Below are 22,758 nucleotides of genomic sequence, written 5' to 3' on the forward strand. Positions count from 1 at the left end.
CAACTCTGGTTGTTATTGTTGTTGTTGTTTCAACACAACATTTTAAAGATGATCAAGAGAAGTGGGAGGAACCTGACGTAGATTTCAAGTGTCAGCAAAAAGGTCTAAATTCATTGACCCTGTTCAGACGTTGTATCACCATCCATCCCAGTTTAATTTAATCTCAAGTGGTGGGTTCTAAGTACAGGTGTGAATGCACCGAGATGCATTCAGGACACATTTGAGATCTGATCACTCAGACCACATGTGGAGGGTGTCTGGGCCACACGTCCACTTTCCTTTTGCTGTGTGAACACAAATGTGTCTAAGCCACACTGAAGGACCATCTCCTCCACTGCAGTCCTCTGCCACAGTCTACTTAATCCCACCAGTCACTCTCTTATCTAGATATAACAAGATTTGACCATAAAAAAATGCTCTAAATATTTTACAAATGCATAATGCAATTATGTTGATTAGTTGTTGTGGCAACTAGTACAAATGCCAATAACTATAAAATGAACAACTGCAAAAACTTTAATTTTTTTCCCCAACACACCATGTACTGAAGAAGGATTTTAATTTTAGTGACATCGTCACTGAATCAGAGAACACACAGTGAAAGCTACAGCTGAATAATTAAAGGGGAATCCCACCCTGATAAGGAATTCACAAATGCTATTTGTTTGTTCTCTGACAGTTCAGTCTATGTGTGAGCAACTGCAGAAACTAATTAGCCAGTGGTCTGACAGACTGAGTGGGGTTATAAGTAATCCTCACTGGTCCAAATCGCAGTGCACTGAGCTATGCGGTAAGATAGCAGTTAAAGACACACATCACCCTCATTTGTTATCATACGAGTAAAAAGAGTGTTTTTATTAGCAAAAATCAAATACTATTTCAAACACAGTCCTCCATGGTATAGAGGATAGATCAAACACTGATCTCTCACAACTGGTTATTGTAAGAGCACACAGTTGCAGACAAACCTTAATAATGTTTGCCATGTCAGAAGGCTGTAAGAGAATTTCACTTCATCTCATCCATTTTATAAATAAATACTTAGTCAATGTAAGTGATGAAAATCTTCTAGTTGTTGCCCAGTTAACACGATAAAACTAATTTACATCCAGCACATTTATTTGGTTGGATTGTAGTACAGGCTTTCACTCGTCTCCATATGTGAGGCACGCCTGTGTGTGCATATGTGTGAGTGTGAATTTATTTACCTGTGCTGACAGCAGTAAAGTAGTATGTGCGAGTTGTCCTGCATTAGTAGCAGCAGTAGTAGTAATGCTTTGGCTCTTGTTACTGTGGACGGACTCTCGAGACAGCGCAGCACCTTCAACACCAAATCCTACAAGACACAAACACGAATGAATAAAGTACAAGTCTTCTTGAGACTAGTTATGTGTTTCTGCTGGTGTACAATCCAAAATGCTTTACTTTGCAATTCAAATACAAGTCAGCCATGTGGATGTTTGGATATTTGGTTAGGTTGCATTTGTATTTTCCAAATGTTGTTTTCATGTCTATTTTTGTGATTTTATTTGTGTACACTGTCTTGGTTTATTATGTCAGGGGCTGGAGAGAGAGGGTGATGTGGGTTTGTTGGTGGGAGGAAAACAAAGAAGAAGGTGCTGGATAAGCTGTTGTATTACACTTTTCCTTGTATCATGTGTATGGAGAGAAAAATGTTTCTACACTGAACACAACTGAGTTTATCATATTCTAAGATTTTACTGCACTGTATCCAAATGACATATGCACAAAAATAAGAAATGATTTCATGAAACATTTTCCCTAAGGTGAAGAGAAAAAAAACCCATACATTTCTGAAAATGCTTCAAACTATCAGACCAAAACTTAATCAGCTCAGACTCCCTACCTGCACACACACACATCCTCACACAAACTTGTGTGCCTACAGCTACTTCAGACGCTCATTCACTCAGCATAAATTCGGCAGCAGTAACTGGTTGGGGGGAAAAAAATAGACTGGCCAGCATTCATTACTATTATCATTATCACCAACACCATACACTACTGGCTGTGTATGTCTGTGCATGAGTGTTTGAGAGTTAATGTGAGAGAATGTGCATACATGAATGTTTATGGGGCAACACACCAAGTTAATTAATTTCAAAGCCCAGTAGTGTGTGCCTAGCTGATAAGTCCCTCCCCACTACCCATAATGCTTTGCTGAAGTAGAAGGCTGCAGCGCTTTCATTCAGCCAATTAGCCCAGATACTGACACACACACTACAAATTAGTGTATGCGCATTTGTGGACACACACACACACACACACACACACACACACACACACACACACACACACACACACACACGCTAACAGACAGAGTTCTGTGTAAACAAACTCTTGGACTGTCTGTCTTTGTGCCAGGGGTGGGGGAAGGGGGGTTGGTAGGGGGGTGAATGCATATCAGTGTATAATTAGAGTAGAGTTGAAGTACTAAGTTTGTATTCTGGTGTTAAATTGGAAATGCTCAATGCAAATCAATTCAGTTCAGAGTCAATTACCAATGCTAGACTCCAAGTAAAAAACCTTCAAATCAATTTTAGCCCCTCTGCCTTACCAAGATTAGCACTTCACATACACACTACATGAGCTGTCTTATAAAAAATTAAATAAGTAATTCCTGACAAATTAGTTCATGCACAGTTCAGCATTAGTTCATGAACTGTATGGAAGAGAGAGAGGCAGAGAGAGAGGAGGGAAGTGAAAGAGTGAGAGAGTAAGTATGACATAAAGGTTTTACAGATTTGAAGTTTCTTTTGTTCCTGATGTTACAGTCTACGAGTGTTTTCATCCCTCGTGCAAAACCTTCCTTATTAGTGATATTCTCCACATAAATGTCTCTAAAAGTCGAACCCGGCTCAGCACTGATGTGACGCACAAATCTGTAGAACTTTCTCTGTAGTGATATCAATAAATTATAACACCGAAACAATATTTTTGTTTGCTTTGAGGTTTGATATGTAAACTGCGTCTGTATTGGCAGACACATACCTTGCTCTGTGTGACACGGTGTGTTTGGATTTGTGAGGCAACTAAGGCAGAGGCCATCGCAGTGAGCAAGTGCTGCTGGACCCTGGCTCCTGCTGCACCCACGCTCTCCAAGATGGCCACGGAGCCAGATGTGTCAATCACTGCCAAGAAGACGGCTGGGACCACCCGGGCCAGCCTAGAAAGAGACTGTAAACACACACATATACACACAGGTAATGTATATCATTCACAGATTATGTGTTTGCAGTCCCTGTAATGTCATGTTGCACTCGATGTTGTTGCCCATGTTAAACTGCAATGTTGCATAACATGGAGCACCAAATCTGCACATGGACATGGATATCAAATTCTGCTGTTAATCAATGTACATGTAAAGCTAAGTTATTGGATGTGCAACAAGTCATTATCATGTAGCTTTACATATATGTACACAGTCATACTTACACATGCCTGTGTTCAGTGTGTATTTTCATGTGTGTGAACTTACAGAGATCGCCGTTACTCTGACAGCCTCCACAGTGGAGTGAGTGAACAGGTACCACAGGGCGGAGCCGATGTCTGTAGTAACCAGGTGGTGGGTGGAGCCAGAAACAGTGGTGGAGATGTTCTCTATGATTTTTGCAACCATATGATGAACTGTGGGATCATCCTGTAAGACGGACACATAAACACATTTGAATCATTCACTGTATATTCACTATGGTGCAGTAACCCCAGTGAGTTCAAGAATTTATCATTTACTGAAATTATGAATTTAAGTTGGCATTGACAAACTGACACTTGATAGATTTAGCAGCAACTCTTAAAACACTTGTAGAGTGTAATGTTAAACCTATAATATAGCGTCCCAAAGACACAGCCTTTTTTGCATATAAATATTCAAGCCAATTAAAAATGGATTATCTAGTTTTGCTGGTCCAAATAATGAGAGATGTTTTTGGAACCATATTCAGAAGCTTCCTGAAAGAGGACGTGGAAAAAAAACAACCTTGTTTACAGTGGCATAGTCTTTAAATGGACAAGGACAGGGAAGAACAAGTGGACACTGAGAAACATGCAGAGACAGTGTAAACAGAAACAACATACTTTTCTAAAATACAGTATATGTGCTGAAAATGAAGCTTAGAGAAAGTTCAGTCATAGAAACTACCTCTTACGTTTCTGGATGCTGTTCACCATTCTCTTGTTTCTCTCTCTCTCTCTCTCTCTCACTACTCCTGGTAATCACCTGACTCCAGGTGTTTGGTAACCAATTAGATCTCGCCACAATCTAAACCAGCCAATCAAGTTGTCCTCAACGTATTTTAAAATCCGATTTGTTCCCCACTCTCCCACTGTGAGATGTCATTTCATTGCACTTGCTGCGACCCCGACCCCGACTTTCACTTATGTACTTTTTATCCTGGTGGATCATCTCCTTCATCGTGTCCAGTCAGGCCAAGCTCATCATTACAACCAGATCTCCAGCTTTTCATCTTCCTAGTTTCAGACCATGACCAGTGTCTAGACACTGGGAAAGGTGGTCACCCCCTTTCCACATGATGACATCACAATGGGGTATTACCTTCTTGTTTGCACATGGCGATAAAGTTTTGTTCATTCACCCATTGAAGTAAAATCAGATCAGTAAAGTTGTGTGTGTCTTCTATTTGCTGCATCACTGTGCATGTGCCTCCCTGCTGTGCTGTTCCCTCTAGTGCTATGTGTCCCAACATGACTTTCTTCTTGTCCATCCTGTGATGACATCATGTGCATAGCATCCTCTAACTCATTGTTAACTTACAAATTAAAAACTCAATTACAGAAAAATGTCATATAGCAAAAGGGAGAGTTGAACAATGAACTAACACAATCACAAACTGGCAATTAGATTAGCTCTCAACATCACCTCAATACAAAAGGGAGAGAGGTTGCGTGTGTGCATGTGTGAGAATATACGAGTGTTGGTGCGCTAGTGTTTGTGTGTATGCTTATGTGTATACTGCATGTGCCCACACACCTTTGCCTGAGTAGAGAATAGTTGTTTGTGTTCAGACAATGGGGCCATGCTAATGAAATCTCTGAGGCTGAGGAAATGAGTTTTTCCAGTAAAGTCATTGTGGAGAAAGACAGGAAGTGGAACAGAAGTGATTGCCTCTGTCAGGTTATTGTTGTGTTTCACTGTGTTACATCACTTAGACACTACTCTCTAGATATGAGATACAATGGAGCCTATTCATAAAATAGAGCTGACTATATTTCCTGGTAAAGGTTCATAATAACAGCTAAAACATTACTTTCACTGTGACAATTTATCATGGTAATTCTTGAAGGGGTGTGAGTGATAGATAATACCATTGTGACACTACTTAATTGTTTCAAATTTTACACATAACTGCATGGGCGCTCCACACATTTGTGTATGTATGGAACATACAAAACTTAAAAGAGACCTAAAAAAAAGACAGAATAATTAAAATTGGTCGTAGTCTCAACCCACACTAATGGTGCCTGTTCAAGTTTTTAGTTTGTTTCTTCACAGTCAACCTAATCTGAGGTCAATATGAACTTGTGTCATCTACAATGGACCCAAAGCAAGTTTCATTTAACAAGTTATGTCTAAATACACTATGTTTCATGGTATCCGTCTTGCTCTTTTGTTGATTATTGATTATATGAATTAGGCTGCAGAAATGGTTTCTATCTAGACGATAACTTTAGACGATTATAGGCATTAATTCAAACTGACCAGATTGTTATTCTCTCTACATGAGAGAGCACTGGCTGTCAGTTCAGGTGTTAAACCATGTTTTATTTTCTCATAATTTTTAGTTTCAAAAAATGATTTACCTGAACCTAATCTGCCTTTACATATGCACTCCCACAAGCACCAGCAAAATCATGTTGATATTGACGTGCAGAAACCAGAACCAAACAGAAAATCTTGATTTTGACATTTGCAAGGTATCAATGGTCAGGCTGTGATCCACAGTTATCTAACATTTCACAAAAATGAGAGACACTATTCAGTCATATGGGAACTCTAATCATAACTGATAGCTTAAGTAACCTACCAATTAATCCAATATAGGACATCACATTGTATATTCAACACCAAGGGACTATGTAGCATGACAACATAATGAATCCTCTGGCACCCCTCTGGGAACCGGGCGAATGGTCTGTTCCAGCATTCCCCAGGCCGTGCGGGCCAGCTCACTAATGAGCCCACGGGGGAGAACCCACTGTCTGTGTGTTTAATAGACTGTAGCCCTGCCAGGAACTACACAGAGGAAGAGAGAGAGGGGGAGACTGAAAGAAAGAGAGAGAAAGATAGAATGAGAGAGATATCCTTATATGTGGTGGGAAACAAGCAGCACATGCAAGAAACTCCATCATTATGATGCAGGGAGAGAAATTCAGGAGACAGAGGAAAGAGTAAGTTATTCTCATTATAATTTTTCCCAGTGTGAGAAACAAGTTCATCCAAGAAACACACTCATTATATTATACTCAGTGTCCTACTTAAACCCCACATCTCCAGAAAGTCAACTATAAAGAAAAAAAAGTGAAATTTTTGCAATGGTTTTCCCGATACTTTAGCTACAAGGTCATCTATGACATTTTTTCCTAACACACATGGCTTTGCCAAGTTTGAACGTAAATGATGAGAAATATGTAATTTTGCATGAGCCTTTTTATCTCACAATACTACAACAACTTTGGAGTTGAGCGCTGTGTTTGACAAGACAGACCAACATGATGATACCATTTTTTGTTGCATGTCAATCTCACCCCCTCTCACCACAGAATATAAATATACTGAGGTAATTGTTAAGCGGATAGTAATGTAGTTTTCATTAGACTAAAAGCGCCTTTAACTTTGGCGGTTAGTAAGTCAACAGTTATGGGAAAAACGTGATAAAATCTGTCATCATCAGTCCAACAGTGGTCCCACACTGTACCGTGCCTGCGGCAAAATTCAGACTGTCAAAAATCTAAGACCAAGAGCATGACTGCTGTCATGACCAACGTCTACACACCAAGCAATTGGATGAGACACAGAAGAGTAGCCGGTGTGACATTTCTTCACAGCAGCAAAAGCACAGATGTCATTTATGACATATACTAACTATATTCCATTTAGGTGAGCTTGATGGAATTGAGCCATCTTTTACAAACTTTGTTTATCCAATGTTTCATATGTCATTCAGTGATGCATACATTCTCACTCCAAACATCCAGTCATGATTTCTGAGCAGGCCATTTCTCCATCTATCTATCTTATCCATCCATTGTCTTGCATGGTTGTGGGGGAGCTCAGCTGACACAGGGCGTGGGCAGGGCACACCCTGGACAAGTCAGAAGTCTATCACAGAGCCAACATACAATGCAAACACATTCACGATTGTAGGGAAGCATGCATTCTTCGATTTTAGATTTTCTGGGTTTGAGTTTGGCAACTGCTAAAAAAAACATGTAACTACCTTGTAGCTACTACACTGATGTATCCAGTTTAAACAGGATTTCCACCCTTTTTCATCAGGTTTCAACAGGACTAACTGGCTTATTGGTAACTGTCTTAAATCAAAAATCCCCCTTATTCTACAGCCCAGGGCTGACAGACAAGACATACACAACTTTGAACCCCAGGCTAGAAAAAAAGTTTGAAAAACCTTGGTTTTCAGATGAAAAGAGTTAAAGGCTAGGCAGATATGGAACAATAAAATCCTGTCTTCAAGTGTTGATCAGTAGATTAGTTTTATATCCCAACATGTTTGCACCTGGACTCTGAGCCTCAAGTAGAAAGAGATATACATCACAAAAACTACATCACATCAACTGATGCTGGATTTGTCTGTATGCCTGTGTGTGCACAAGAGAGTGTGTTCACATGTCTGATGTGGTTTTCCTCTGTAATTAAAGTCCTTTAGAAGCCAGTGCACCTGGTCTTGAATAAGCCCTTATGGCACAGACAGACACCATCTATCAACCTCTCACAGCACATCTAACACCACTAATAATCACACTCAAAGAGAGAGACAGACTGTCTGATTAACAGGCCAGCAGACAGACAGTGAGGCGTGAAGAAAGAGGGAGAAACGTGGTCAAAACAGCAGAAAAGAGCAACAAGTAGAGGTACAAACAGACACAGGGGATAGAGACCGAACAGCCAAACAGACAAAAAGATAAGCACATGTGAATTAACAGGCAAATTAGCAGACAAAACAAGAAGAGACTGGCATATTACCAAAACAGATACAAAGTGCAACAGACAGACAATCTGATAGGGCATCAGGACAGGCTCGTCCATAGATACGCAGTGTTAGCCATCATCTGTCCCTCCTTTTTGTGTGGATAAAGGACAGTGACAATCATTTTTTAAATGTATTAGTCAATGCAATATGGCGAGAGTACCTTATTATATCACGTGTGTGTGTGCGTGTGACTGCATGCACATTGAGTGGTCACATCCTATGTTAGAGACACAAGGGTAGGACCCATGACTGTCTTAGCGTCCCCCTCTGTTCTCCTCCCCTTTGTGAAAGATAGTGATAAATCATTAATAGGCTCACCACTGCTTTGTGTGTGTGTCTGTGTGTGTGTGTGTGTGTGTGTGTACGGGGAGTTCTGCCTTCTGCCCCTTGGCTTCTATCACTGTAATACTGTTCACATCCCATTTCTGCTGTACACGCACACACACACACACACACAGATTTTTCTTCATAGGCAGCAGAAGCATCATCTTGTTCATGCTCATAAATAATTTCCTGCAGCTCAAGTCTGGCCTGGAAACCTGTCTTTCACTCCATGCCATCCACTCCCCCTCTCCAAGTACAACTCTCTCTCTTTCCCTCTCTGACTTCCTGCCATCTCCTCCCCCTCTCCCACTGATCCTTCTGTCTCTTCCTCTCTGTCACTACCTCCACCACCACCATGCTCTCTTTGGCTCTGTGCCCCCCCGCCTCCCTCCAGTCGACCCTTCCTCTTGTACGACGATCCCTATCCCCTTCTCCCGTGCTTTACTTGTAAATCAGGAAAACTCTCAACAGCAGTGGAGGGGGGCTGGGGAGATCCGGCGGGTCAGAATACGCATCAAAACCACACTGCCTGGAGCACATTAGACAGGGTCTTGGCTCCGCATCTCCATGCTGTCATGCAATAAAGAGTGTGTGGCACTCAATTTACATTTAGGCCATTGGCAGACAATTTCCTTGTCCAAACAACACCGTACTAAAACTGCATCACCAAGTATTTGATGCAACTGATCATATCAGACAATATAAGTTACAAAAAGGCTGTTGTAGCGTGGTTTCAAATGTCAAAGGTGTCAGACTGTCAGAACTGCACAAACTCACAGTAAGGCCAAAGCAAACTGCTACCATCTTAACATCTCTGTGTAGGAGTTAACAAATATTTAGCTTTCAATTCAAGGTCAAGTGAAACCCAACAGCAACAATCAGTCTCTTTGTATCTTAAAAGGCCACATCCCACATTTGACTGATCTTTGAAAATCTAGTTGTGCAATAACTTTATCAAAAACTGAAGTGATCAGTATTTTTATATCAACTCTGATGCTGCTCCTTGTGACATGAACAATTACCACACAACTCTTTGTTCAGCTGTATGCAGTATTTTAATTTGTTGTGGTTTTTAGGCATAAACTTGACTCTCAAAATGTTGTTCCTGTAGCAAGAAGCAGGACCAAGCAAATAAAAAATAAAAAATCTAAAAACCAAACAAATATGCATAATGAACCAAGCAGAATTTAAAAATACATACCAAAAAAATGTGACTTCACTTCTTCCCTGCTCTCCATCAACTGTCATGCTTCTGTCAAAGTTTATCTCAGACAGATTTTCCCCACATCTCTGCTCTCCTTGCCCTCTTTTTCTCCATCATCTCTTTCTCCCAATGACCTCTTTACTGACAAATTTCATGTTTCACTCTTCCTCATTATCTACTCTGTATTAACATCTTGCAAGACAGTAAGGACAGGTATGGTTTTGGAAGAAGAGGGACTGGTACTTCAACTACTGTGAGGAAGTCAGTATATACTGTGCATGTGCATTATCTTATGGGTAAATAAATCCAACACAACTTATTTTGCAAAATGCATATTTTCCCCAGTTTGCCTATAATTTCAGGTGAGCAAAGCAAAGCAAAAGTAAATAGCATGCAATTATTTGCCCTTTGGGAGGATCTTCATTTCTGTTCATGTCTGATAAATGAGTTCCCCCTCTTTAACATATCTTTGTGAAATTGGTGGTGCTGCGATATTTGCACTCTGGTAATTATTTGCAGGCAGGTACCTGAGGAACAGTAATTAGGAAGCTAAACACAAACATGCTAATTACTAAAAAGCATGTTGGAGCCATCAAGCTATAGTGTCCTGCCAAGCTCCAAGTTGCGAGAAGAGAAAGTTATGTCTAGGGTGGCATGGTGGTGCAGTGGTTAGCACTGCCGCTTTATAGCAAGAAGGTTCTGGGGCTTTTCTGGGTGGAGTTTCCATGTTCTTCCTGTGGCTGTGTGGGCTTTGTGCTCCAACTTCCTCCCAGAGCCCAAAGACATGCATACTAGGTCAGACTCTTAATTGCCCATAGGTGTGAATATGAGTATTGTTTGTCTCTATGAGTCAGCCCTGTCCAGGGGCTGGGATTGGCTCATGGATGGATGATGTGACATCATCTGTATTGTAACTGGCTACAAATGATCTTTTATGCAACAGGTCAATTTCTGGTGTGTCAGGGTTGAAATTGGATGGTGTGCCACACACATCACAACATACAATAGCTTCCTCTATTTTGGCCTCTGCAAAACAAATTTCATGAAATCTCAACTTTACGCTTTTCATTATTGCCTTTGTCTCTGAGACACAATTTAATGTATTTAACTGATGCCGCAAACATAAACAGCAGTTGTGCATTAGGAATTATATCATTATATCTCGATAATACAATGACTTATTATATGACTTTCTATGTTAGGATAGTAGGCTATGGTATGTTATGGCCACCTTGTTAATGCTTGGCGTGTAATGCCCATGAGACAAAGTTTGACTATTAGGGAGCTCTGTAATAATAATACCAAATGTACTTGTGCATCAACAGCAAAAACAGCCAGTCAGGAGTAGATAGGATTGAGAGAGGGAGGGGAGAGGAGGGTGAGAAAGAAACGGGAAGAGGGAGGCAGGTTGGGTCTGAGGATGAGTGTCTGGTCCCTAAGGCTGCATGTGTGTGTGTGTGTGTGTGTGTGTGTGTGTGTGTGTGTGTTTCCATCAGCGTACTCTCACAGCTCAATAATGATAAATAAGTCAACCTCCTTTCTCCTCCCCTCAAACCCTCTCCCTGCTCCTGTCACACGTACCCCTCCTCTGTTCATCTACCCCCCACCCCCACCCCCACACTACACTCCCAGTGGTAATGAAGCAACAGTAGGTACTAGCTGACAACTGTGCAGACCAGAGTTTCATCTATATTCATTCTGCTATAGTGGGCCACCACAGTAAGACCCCATCTAACTCTGAATGACAAAACAACATCCATCCATCTCCGGTTCTCCTTCTTCCTGTCCACTGCATCTCGCCAAAATATTCCTCATTCGCCAGCATTGGTTGACCAAGTAAGAACACTATACACTGTAATACACTATCATATATTATAATGTCATATGGGGAGCACTTGCTTCAATGCAATGCAAGATCTAAATAAGTAAAGTATCTTCTAGTTACCATGTCTACAATGAATTAAGAAGGAAACAGTGTACTAACTTTTTCAGGTGGTGAGATAGTTTGACAATGCAGTGCTAGTGGGGAAATGTTTTGTGGACTAATGAAAGATTGAACTGTTTGGGAAAAACATGTGGCCCTATAGTGGAAAAATGCTACTGCATACTAGCAAAGGTGTCCCAAAGGTGAGGTATGAGAGAGGATCATAACTCGGGGCTTTGCTGCCTCTGGGCCTGCACAATTCCCCATCATGGGTGGGAAACTTTATTCCCAAATTCACTGAAGAATCTTACAGGATGGCTTTTCAACAATATTCTCCAAACAAGCCTAACAATATTTTATATAAAGTTTTGTTTACATGATCACAGTTTGTTTTACTAAGTGCTTGTGACATCTCATATGTGGCTTTGACTCACAACTGAACATTGAGATAAACATTGTGTAAATACAGTTTCAATCTCGGATGTTTAGTGACATTGTTATATTACCTGTTTATTATACATTTTATGGTACAGCTCTACTTGTTGTGACACACTAATAATAAGAGGGGAAGTATAATTAAATAGAAAAAGAGATGAGATGGTGAAAAGGAAAAAAAAAAATGCAAAAAAGAGAGCCAGCAAAAAGAATAGAGCTACGTATATTTCTGCTGGTGCTTCTGCTCCAACCACTGTATGTGTGTGTCTGGAGGGTCCTAATTGCTGCTGAGGTCAGGCTGCTGAGCAGTAAAGGGTTGTGTTTGATGCAGGTAAGAGTGTGTGTGTGTATGTGTGCGTGTGTGTACGTGCGCATGTGTGTGTGACTGCTCTGCATGCCCTTGACTTGCAGCTGGCAAACAACGCTTTAGGCTCCCACAGCTGCCTCATCATTACTGTTCACAGGGATCCCCTGCCACACACTTGCGCATACACACACACACACACACACATACTCGAAGGCACACACAGTGAGAGAGACTTAGTCACAGCTACACAGGCACAGACACAAAAACAGACACACGCAGACATACACAGAGACACTCACCCCTTCCCGCAGGCTCCTCATTAAGCCAGTGTAGGCGGCAGCGGGAACGAACCACAGTCCCTCTGGGGAGCCTCTCTTCTCTTCCTGATAGAGAGGCATAGAAAAGACAGGGAGAAAGGGTGAGAGGAGAGAGGAGGGGGTATGGATGGGGGGCGGGGGCAGTGTAGAAGTAGAGTGGGAGTGAGAGGAAGGCAGTGAGATAACGTGGAAGAGATGCAAGTAAAGAGAAGTGAGGAAAAGGGCAAGAAAGGGCCAAGTACGGGGGAGCCGTGACATCTTGATTACTTGGTTACCGTCTGTGCATGAACGCGCTTTCATAGCTATTTAAATTCAGTTGATTCTTTTCTTCAAAATATTGATTTTACTTAGAAACACAGTTTGTGCGAGCAGTATACATAATGTTTTCTTCAATTTTTCTTACTTAAATATCTCAGTCTTATTATGATGTAAGAGGCAGGAAAAAAGACTTTCACCGTACTCATAAAAGTTTTCATTAGAAATTCACAGCCCTCCAGAAACTTCCACAAATAGTCCCACAAGACATTTCAACTGGTGAAAATAGTTAAAAATGCCCATGATCAAGGTAATGTCTTCAAAGCCAATTACATTGTGTAAAACAAAGAACCAAATCGTCAATAAATATGAAAATAAATAAATATAAAATTATGTTTCGATTATTCAGCTGCTCACGCTGAATAAGTGTACTACTACAGTACAGTCTCATAGCAGCAGTCATTACATTCCACAAAATTTGGATTATTTCAACCAGTATTTTAAATTTTTTATGAAACATTGCTCTGAAACATTGCTACTGTGCAAGGCTCCAGGCTATATCTAACCTTGAGGATAAAGACAGCACTAGAGGCTATAGCTAATCGTTGTCATTGACTGGTGCTGCAGAGGAACAGAGGAGCAAACCAGGTGATTTTACTGGGGGACACTCTTAAAATGATTCCAATAAAACTGTTTCTCCTGACATTAAATGAGCAAAGTGTGTTCACCTGTGAGGGTGATTTCAAAGTCTTTAGGATTTTCATTAAAACTAGTTCTAATGAAGACATTAGCTGCCACTGCTGCTGTTTTATGTTATTGTATTCAATGAATGGTTGTGCAGTGAATGATGACTCACAGAACTGAATTTGTCTAACTTTTCTAACTGTACCCACCACATGGGAATCAATACCCAAATTACATTTTATGTAAGCCTCGTAAGTCGTAACAGTCCAAAGTCCAATAAATAATCCTTGTGTTTGTCAATGTTTTGATCAAATCTCAACAATGTGCTGTCTTAGCTGCACATTCTGCACAGGGACTGCGCTACACAAGTAATGTGAGCTCTTCTGTGCCTCAGTTAAAATTCTGGGAGCAGCTTTCTGCATAAGTTATAATTGTATTACAGACTTTTTGGACCCTAGAGCAAAACGCTAGGGTTGTTAAGGTCTCTTGTTACAAGTACGCAGGCACGTCTCCCAGAGAGAGAATGGAAAGGCCTGAAACTTTGGATTTTCCTTAGGCAAAAAAAAGCTTTTGAATTTACCCTTTAAGTAAAAATAAACCCTAGTTTACTTTACTACACCTAAGTCTTCATTCACTAAATTGTGGAATTACACAGATCAAGAACACTTTGTCACCCCAAAAACTTTAGTCACAGTGAAAACAAAATTAGAGTCACTGCCTTGTGGTTTGCCTTCACCTATACCAGCTAAATAGCAGGGAATATGTCACAACGTCCTCTCCCTGAGTTACAGCATTGAATAACAGCCAAACGGTGTATTATTGTGATGTTTCAGTGAACAATATGTCAACAATAAATGATATCTCGGAACGAGTTAAAGAAATCAGTTAATTTCTGAGTTAATATTTGTTAGCAACACATTGCCATCAGTGGAAAATCCTGGCTCCTACAGGGTCTGCAATGTTAATTTATTTAAAGCGTCTAAAGGACACTGATGAGATATTCAACAGCTTCAGGAGAGTAATAAGTGTAATCAACCAGGGTGATTGATTTTTCAAGGTTATCCATCAGTCGTGCAAATAAATATCTTATACTTAATCGACTTGTTCAGTTAGATTGAGGTTAACCAGAGATAAATTGGGATCACCGTTTCTAATGAAGCCAAATGAGTTCTGAGGTCTGCTCCAGTCTTTCTCTTGTAATTTCCAGGGCTGGGGGTCAATTTAGTTTAGTCAGCATTTAAAATTAGGATTTACCACCAAAGGACAGAGCTCTCCATTTATTTTTTTTCATACAAGAGCTCACTAATATCCTTGGATTTTCTTGCATTTGGCATCAGCCATGGAGACTCATTGCACATTAATTGCATTATTGAACACTGTTTACAGAGCAAACTAGAGGTGAACCACTCAACAGTTGCCTGACAGCAAGCCTGCTCCTGTTGGAGGTTGTTCTCAGCAGAACAAACAGCAAGTGGGTTATTGTATTCATTGTATTTCCCACAGCATGTAATTATATGAACCAATCAATGAATTTAATGATTTTTTTCGATTAGGTCATTCCCAGGTCTAGTTTGTAGTAGTAGGCCTCAGAAACACTGAGAGCACTTGTCTGAGATTTAATTGAGGACACTGACACACTACAGGATACAGATTAGATCAACCATGTTTGATTGAAAAAAGAAGTCTCTTAAAAGCCAGGTCAGATCACTGCTTCATTCAAGTATGGTCATCTCAAGTGATGTACAAAACAGAAAATGCTATAATTATGCTATATTTATACATCTATAATAAGACATCAAACTCTGAGGATTATGCTCCCAATGATTTTGTGCAATGAATGTGCAATGAGTCAATGACTGCTACAGAAAACTCTCTTTGATTGATTATTTGTCAGTATGAAATGTACATTTTGCTGTATACTGTCCACTATAACATAATTTAAGATAAAGACTTTTCTTACTTAAATGTTGTTTACCATGTTTCGCCTAACTCAGTTTGTATAAGATTATGCCTGAGTTTGATATGTTAATGAATCACTTCAGATATGTCTAAGTTTTTATAACTGTGATGCCTGAAAAGCAGGATTGTGTTCATGTTTGACTTGACATTGAGTGACATGTATGGAGGTGTATTTAATTTATTCTTTCACAGTTGCTTGTTATGTTATGTGTAAAGTGTTTGGTAGGCCCATGTGGGCTGGATACCTTTGTTGTTTTTAAGTGTCAATGACTTAAATCAAATCACATTACCTTACCTAATACTGATCTGCTAAAAGTGAAGTCAACCGAAATAAACTGTCATGAGGGGATGCATTTAACATTTTTGAAAATGACTTCACATTTGTTTTAGTATAAGTGTTTTTGTCTTCATGTCTCTTCATTTCCCTCAGTCTTTAGTTTCATTTCTCAACTACAGTTGAGATTTTCACACGAGCCAGTGCCCAAGGAATTACACCAAAACTCAGACATCGTTGCAAACCTTGATCAAATGTCACAACCTACCCTCTGTGCTGGCCTGTCAAATAAAAGCGCAGTACCAGAAAATAACTTTTAAAAATGTGGGGGGGAAAGTAACACTCTTGTCGACAGAGTCATGCAGAGTCTACCTGAGATGCAATGAGGTACAGGAACTCTCCAAGTGGTGGCAGCAGGAACTGTTTTACTTTATTATTCCTTAGATTGTCCCTCAACAGGTCTGTCAATGTGGACACTGCCTGAAAAGAGAAACAAGAAGGCAACACAGTTTATCAACACTTTTGTTCTTTGTTGTTGCAAATTACCCAGAACACTATGATCTATAAAACTGACACCAGCACAGCACTAATTTGTTTAGTATTTGCAATTCAGCTAATCAGATTATAGTTGGCTCAAATTAGACACTGATTTCAAACACTGATTGCTGCTATGTTATCACAATCGTTAGACTGATAAACTGACCAGGACATTGTTGGCAAAAATGGGCTTGTTCCAGATATACAGTGCCTGTGTCATATGTTGGCATTTGTGTAACAGGAAATGCCAAATAAGGTACAGTATACAGCAAATTAAGAAAAAGTGTCTCAGAGGGAACCAGTCGATTTTTACACAGTAAAATGTTCAGTTGTTTACTCAGTCACATACAAAAATCACCAGAACGAGGAATACATATCAAGGTTGCTTATGCTATGTGTTTAACTGTTAACTGTAGTCTGACGTGTGGATGTGGATGTTGTCAAACTCTCCATCTCAGAGAATATCTTGTACCTTCTACATAGTGCTGAGGAGCATTGCTTAGTCAGACTCAGAATGACTAGCTGCTCTACTGACCTGTTAAACAATTCATTACAGATCTGCAGAGGTCCATCACTACTCTGGTGTTAAAGAACTTTTCATTCAGTTTTCCTTTGCACATTACTTTTAATTTTCAATTAAACTACTTTTAATCTGCTTTTCAAATTCCCTGTTTATTCTTTGATTCTCCCTGGTTCATTATTTTTTCTTTTTGTACATTTTCATTTGCACTTCATTCTATTCACTTCTAAATATTATTACTTCTCAACAGTAGTTTTAACTTTTTTTTTTCTCTACTTATTTATTTCCTCTTTCCAAATGTGTGCTGTGCAATCGAAACAAAGGAATTTCCCTGTGGGGATCATTTAGGTTTTTCTGATTCCGATTCTGATGAAATGAAGAAATGAAGGATAAGACAACAGTGAAAAGGAAGACGAAGAGGGAATGCATTAAACCGATAGGAAACGCTAAATGAAGAAAAGAAAGAGGGAGAAAAGGGAAAGGGGATCGGGAAAGAGGGAGAGTATTAGTGAGAGATATGAGCTAGAGAGCAGCAACAACAATCTCAGTGAAAACCACTAAAATACATACACAAACACACACACATACTGAACTACATGGTAAAGGATACACATATAATAACATACACATACACATATGTGTATTCATAGCATTAAGTACATGCACACACATAACTAGATACACAAATTTACGCAATCATATGCAAGAAATGTGCGCATGCACACACACACAGAAAGAGAGAGAGCTAAGTATATGCAGAGACAGCCTTGCTGGCTCGCTGCTTCTTGGCATTAGCATTACTGCCAGCTTCCCCTCTCTGTGATCTGATGCAAGTTCTGCCTTACTCCTCTGCCTTCTCCACTTTTTCTTTCTCCATCTCTCTGTTCTCTCTCTCTCTTTCCTCTGTTGTTTTTCTCCCTATTTCTGTATTTTATTCTGCTCTGCTCTACTTTTTTATTGGAGTATCAGGGTTGGCTGAGGAGGGTGGAGATCTCTTTCTGAGCTTGGTGTTGAATCTACCCCTTTGAGGTTCCTCGGCCTGGTAAGAATCTAGCAGCCAAGTGCAGAGCACGCTCATTCCCCCCCGAGGAAGCCTCAGCCTGGGGAACAGAGCCCTCTGAGCCCAGAGCAGTGATCACCCTCCTGGGTTAGATCCGTCCGGTGACGAACAAGCTGCTGAGGCCAGAGCCATTGTTGCTCTTTGGGTATGTTCAGCCCAGGTAAGGATTGATTTCTCTCAGCCAAAAGGCATCAAGCCCTCAGCCAGAACCATCACCCCCGGCAAAAGGATCTCAGGAAATTCATGACTGGCCAGCCGAAGCCTGTATCCTACCCACAAATGGTAAAAATGGTAATTATGCATCAGAGACAGGGATAAATTAATAGGGCTAATATTGATGATATTTTTGTGTTTCATGTTCATGCTTTCTGATGCTGCTTTGTCATTGCTAAATTCCTGCAATAAAAATTCAGCTCAAAAGACAAGAGAATTGTTATCCTTATCTTTGAGTCTGTAAATGTTATTTAATTGCCTACTCAGTCAGTACCTGTACAGGTCAGTACCTGTTAGAACTTGCGAACGGACCCTTTAAATGGAGAGCTGGTCCAATAGGAAGCCTTGGTAAGGGGCTGTTTACCGGGGATCTAACACCTTCTATGTATGTATGTGACATAGTATCTCTCACTCACTCTCTCACTCACTCCCCTACATGTTTCTTTCACACTTGCTGCTTTTCTCTGTCTCTCACCTTCTGTCTCACTTTCTCATTGTAGGGTGAGAAGTGGTAACAGTCTGTTTGTCATGTTCTCTCTCAACATATCTTTCCCTTTCCCTAAAAGGGTTATTCCTTCCTTTTATTTGTGCCCAAGAACCATAGTGTATCCTCATACTGATCCTTCTAAGACCAAAATACTGTATCAACTGGAATCTTGAGTACGTCTCAGTACCATCACTAACAATTTGAGATTAAGGCAAACTGTTTTTTTAGTTAACCTAATTTAAACATATTTATACACAGACTATGAACTCACAAAGTGTTGTGCCAACATTAACCCAGTATGTTAATGGTACACATGTGCTGCTGGGTTTCTGCCTATTTCCCACATTACTGCTCTGCCCTCTTTCTCTCTCTCTCTCTCCCCTCCTGCACCGAAACCACTAATAACATAAATGGCTGAGAGGGGAGTTTAGATTCTGGGGTGTGTTTGAAACTGGCCACACAGCTGCTCTCAGGCAGAGGGTGCTGAAAGGCACCGCTGTGCAACCAGCCAGAGTGAAACAGCAAACCGGCATGCAGATGCATGCACACAACTATTTTCCCCCAGAACACATTATCATTATCTCAGCATCAACACTCCCTCAGATCAAACGATGCACATGAAGGCCCACACACAAAAACATATGCACTAAATTTACATGCATAAAACACTCAAATAATGGCACAGAGAATAAAAGGATTCACCAACACAGCACCTACAAGTTGGGCTCATACACACAGATATGACAGATACAAATGTGCACATGAGCAGTTACTGTGTGTCTACACTTAGGGCAGCCAGATGTGCGAAAGAACACAGAGAGGAGGGTAAGACATATGAAGAAGAAAGAGACTCAAATGTGACTTCAGTGATTTATCATATAACACACAAGGTTTGTTTCTGCTGAGCTGAGGGAGGAGACACCCAGGTTTCCTCCTTAATTTGCTCAACTTCCCAAATTCACATGTTTGCTTTTCCTGAGATGACCTATGATTGACCTTTAGATGTATATTTGACCTTTTGTCAACATGTTCTCAAGTGGATCATGACATACAGTACAGTATGTGACAAACAGGATGGCAATGCATCGCCCAACTATACAAAGCAAGTATATGCCTTCTATTTGAACTGTTTGTTTCAGTAATGAACTAAACACCTAATTTACATGTTGTAGGATGTAGATTAGAACAGCCCTCTGAATACATGTTCCTAAAGATTGCTGTGAGCTGCATTCAAACCAAATATCCTCATGGATCAACCTGCACAGTAAGCTTCACAGGCTAAACTGCATAAAACTTTATAAGTGATGACAAGTGAAGGAGAAAATGTTTTCTAGTTGGTTTCGAAGACACAGTTTCCCCTAAGTCGCATGGGAAAAGTTGTAAACTTGAATTAGTAACATTAACCTGGAAAATGTTATTCTTGTTTAATTATTTTTGGGAGAGACACAGAGAGAGTGATGGATAAAGACAGATGCAAGAGAAAAAAGAGAGCAGCAGACAATCATAAACCATAGAGTAAGACAGGAAGAGAGACAGAAAATGAGAGACAGGTGTGTGTGTGTGTGTGTGTGTGTGTGTGTGTGTGTGTGTGTGTGTGTCGGGTGGTGGGGTTGGGTGGGGTGGGGGGTGATCGAAGCATATAGCAGTTACCATGGTAACTAAACCCAGCCCTGACACTCCAATCAGCAGGACTGCAGCGGGAGAACCCCTGCTGAGATGACACACACACACACAAATGCAAGTATATCCCTACAACATAAGAATATGCACACACAACACAACATTTGCATACACACATTAATGGGAAACAGAATAAAGTAAAATACACTGGATTCCACACAAACATTTCTCAAAAAAGCCCATGCACACTTACAAACACACAAACACACACACACACACACACACGAACACCCATGCACACAAACAGAAACCCTGCTGAGTATATAGAGGGACACATATGGTCGTAGACAGAAACCGACAGACGCACATACACAGACACAAACGTACAGCTTTGTCCTTCTCTTTAACAATTTGCCATCCAATGCAAGCTGTAGGGAGGTATAGAGGGTAGCGGAAAAAAAAATGTTCCGCCATTTGTCTTTAACAACAGGCGCACCGAAAAAACACTGCTGTGCCACAGTCAGCCATTTTGTAAATCGCCGTGACGACTTAGTAGCAGTAAAGTGTCAGAACAAGTGAAGAAAGAGAAGAGAAAAAGACAAACCAGGGAAGGCGCATGTGGAATCAGAACTACTGTAGCTGGATGGATTTCATTCAGAATAAATAGATGTGATCGAGAAGACGAAGAGATAAAGAAGAGAAGAGAGGAGGTCGAAAAAAGAGAGACAGGGAAAGGGTGTTTAGATCTGTTCAGCATGAAAGGATCAAATAAGGGAGAGCGGCTCCAGATCTCACCACCATACTAAACTGCTTTTACGTTGAATTAGTTCAGCACCGCACTGTTTGAATGTGTGTGTGTGTTTCCATGTGTATGTGTGTTCAGGGAGCTCAGTAAGGCATTTGAATTGGCTATGTGTGTCTCTGTCAAAAAGACTTTGCGTTTTGACAAGTGTGTCCTATTATTGTACAGCACTTCCGTAAAAATGATTAAGGGTATAACAGTGATGTAGTTACATTTGTGAGTTTATGAGGAACAACTAGATAAAACTAGACTAATCCCACAGTCTTGGAATAAATCATTAATGTAGATTATAATGTTAAGTTTTTCTTGAAACTGTTTAAGAGAGGAGTTAATTGTTCAATTGTACAGTCATTGAGAAAGTTGCAGTTTGCAGTGCTGCTTCTGAATTGTATTGCATTACAATGAAAAGGTAGGTATGTTATTTAGGCAGCCCCCATTCTCTAAGGTCCAAAAGTTGAAGTTGACAAACACTGAACATTATAACCTATGTGAAAATGGTATTTGTATTATACTATATACTAGGACTGCATTATTTTTTTTTAATTCAGTCGACCTAATAAATTGGAAACACTATCTGTGAATATATGTGCAGCAGTTTCACTTGCATCATTACTGTGCCTGTAACAAAGAAAGTCCATTATAACTGTTACAGGCATCATCTATATAAATGAACACAAACTCTAAAATCAATATACAATTAAACAACTAAACACAACAACAAAAGATATCCAGTGAAGACTGCCTACAGGTTATTACAAAAGCAATAAGAGCATTGCAAAAACGCTTCATTATCTTCTTAGTATCATAAGTTTGAATTTTACATTTGGCTGGCCTCCACAACTTGAAATGTTTCTGAGGGCAACAACTTGGTTTTAAGGTTGAGGGTAAAATTAGGTTCAGGCTAGGTTAGTTAGGGTTGGGGTGATTAAGGTTCGGGTAAGGGGCTCAGGAACGCATTGTGTCAGTGTGTCCACCTATTGGAACACAGAGTGTGTGTATGTGTGTGTGTGTGTGTGTGTGTGTGTGTGTGTGTGTGTGTGTGTGTGTGTGTGTGTGTGTGTGAAAGAGAGAGGGGAGGGGGAGAGAGGGCTAAAGAAAGACTCATTGTCTTGTAGCTTTTCAATGCCACCTGCTGGTACACCCTAGTATTATAAAGTTAGAGTGGACAGAGGCAACCACTCCCATCCTTATACTATGTTTAACTAAAGGTGATGTTCCTAGTCATGACTGGGGAGAGGCTTTTCAGTGACATTTGTGCATCTAAGGAGAACAAAAGCAAAACAAATGTCCAGAAGAAATTACTTCAGGATTAATAAATATATAAATAAAAATGATAGATTTGCTCAGAAGCATTAGCCATGAAACAATTCATCAAACTGTATGTAATATTGCACTCACTATTTTTATGTTTTATGAATGTTTTAATGCATAAGTGCTGCTTTCACCCTTCTGGTGATATTAATATGGTGGGCTCCTGCTGGTATGTACAGCCACCTCATGGCACAAACTGGTACTGCAGCTTTGAGTCCTCAACATATATGAGTACTAACGTTTGGGAATACCCTTGTTAGACAAGAGACTTCTGTT

General features: G+C 40.2%; 1 protein-coding gene across 3 annotated transcripts in view; it reads right to left on the minus strand.

Annotated features, from left to right (window-relative positions):
* The window catches only part of ulk4 (unc-51 like kinase 4), a 69,822-nt gene that overhangs the window by 39,317 nt on the left and 7,747 nt on the right, over nucleotides 1-22,758 (minus strand). For all 3 annotated transcript variants that reach the window (XM_085802625.1, XM_085802623.1, XM_085802624.1), the window contains exons 17-21: nucleotides 16,305-16,412; nucleotides 12,743-12,826; nucleotides 3,500-3,661; nucleotides 3,013-3,198; nucleotides 1,209-1,336 (exon numbers count right to left, since the gene is read on the minus strand). In XM_085802625.1, coding sequence (XP_085658751.1) covers nucleotides 1,209-1,336; nucleotides 3,013-3,198; nucleotides 3,500-3,661; nucleotides 12,743-12,826; nucleotides 16,305-16,412 — 668 coding nt within the window. The remainder of the gene's footprint in view (nucleotides 1-1,208; nucleotides 1,337-3,012; nucleotides 3,199-3,499; nucleotides 3,662-12,742; nucleotides 12,827-16,304; nucleotides 16,413-22,758) is intronic.

Source organism: Trachurus japonicus, chromosome 16 (genome assembly GCF_045865225.1).
Source record: "Trachurus japonicus isolate A0001 chromosome 16, Traja_1.0".
In the NCBI taxonomy this organism is placed as follows: Eukaryota; Metazoa; Chordata; class Actinopteri; order Carangiformes; family Carangidae; genus Trachurus; species Trachurus japonicus.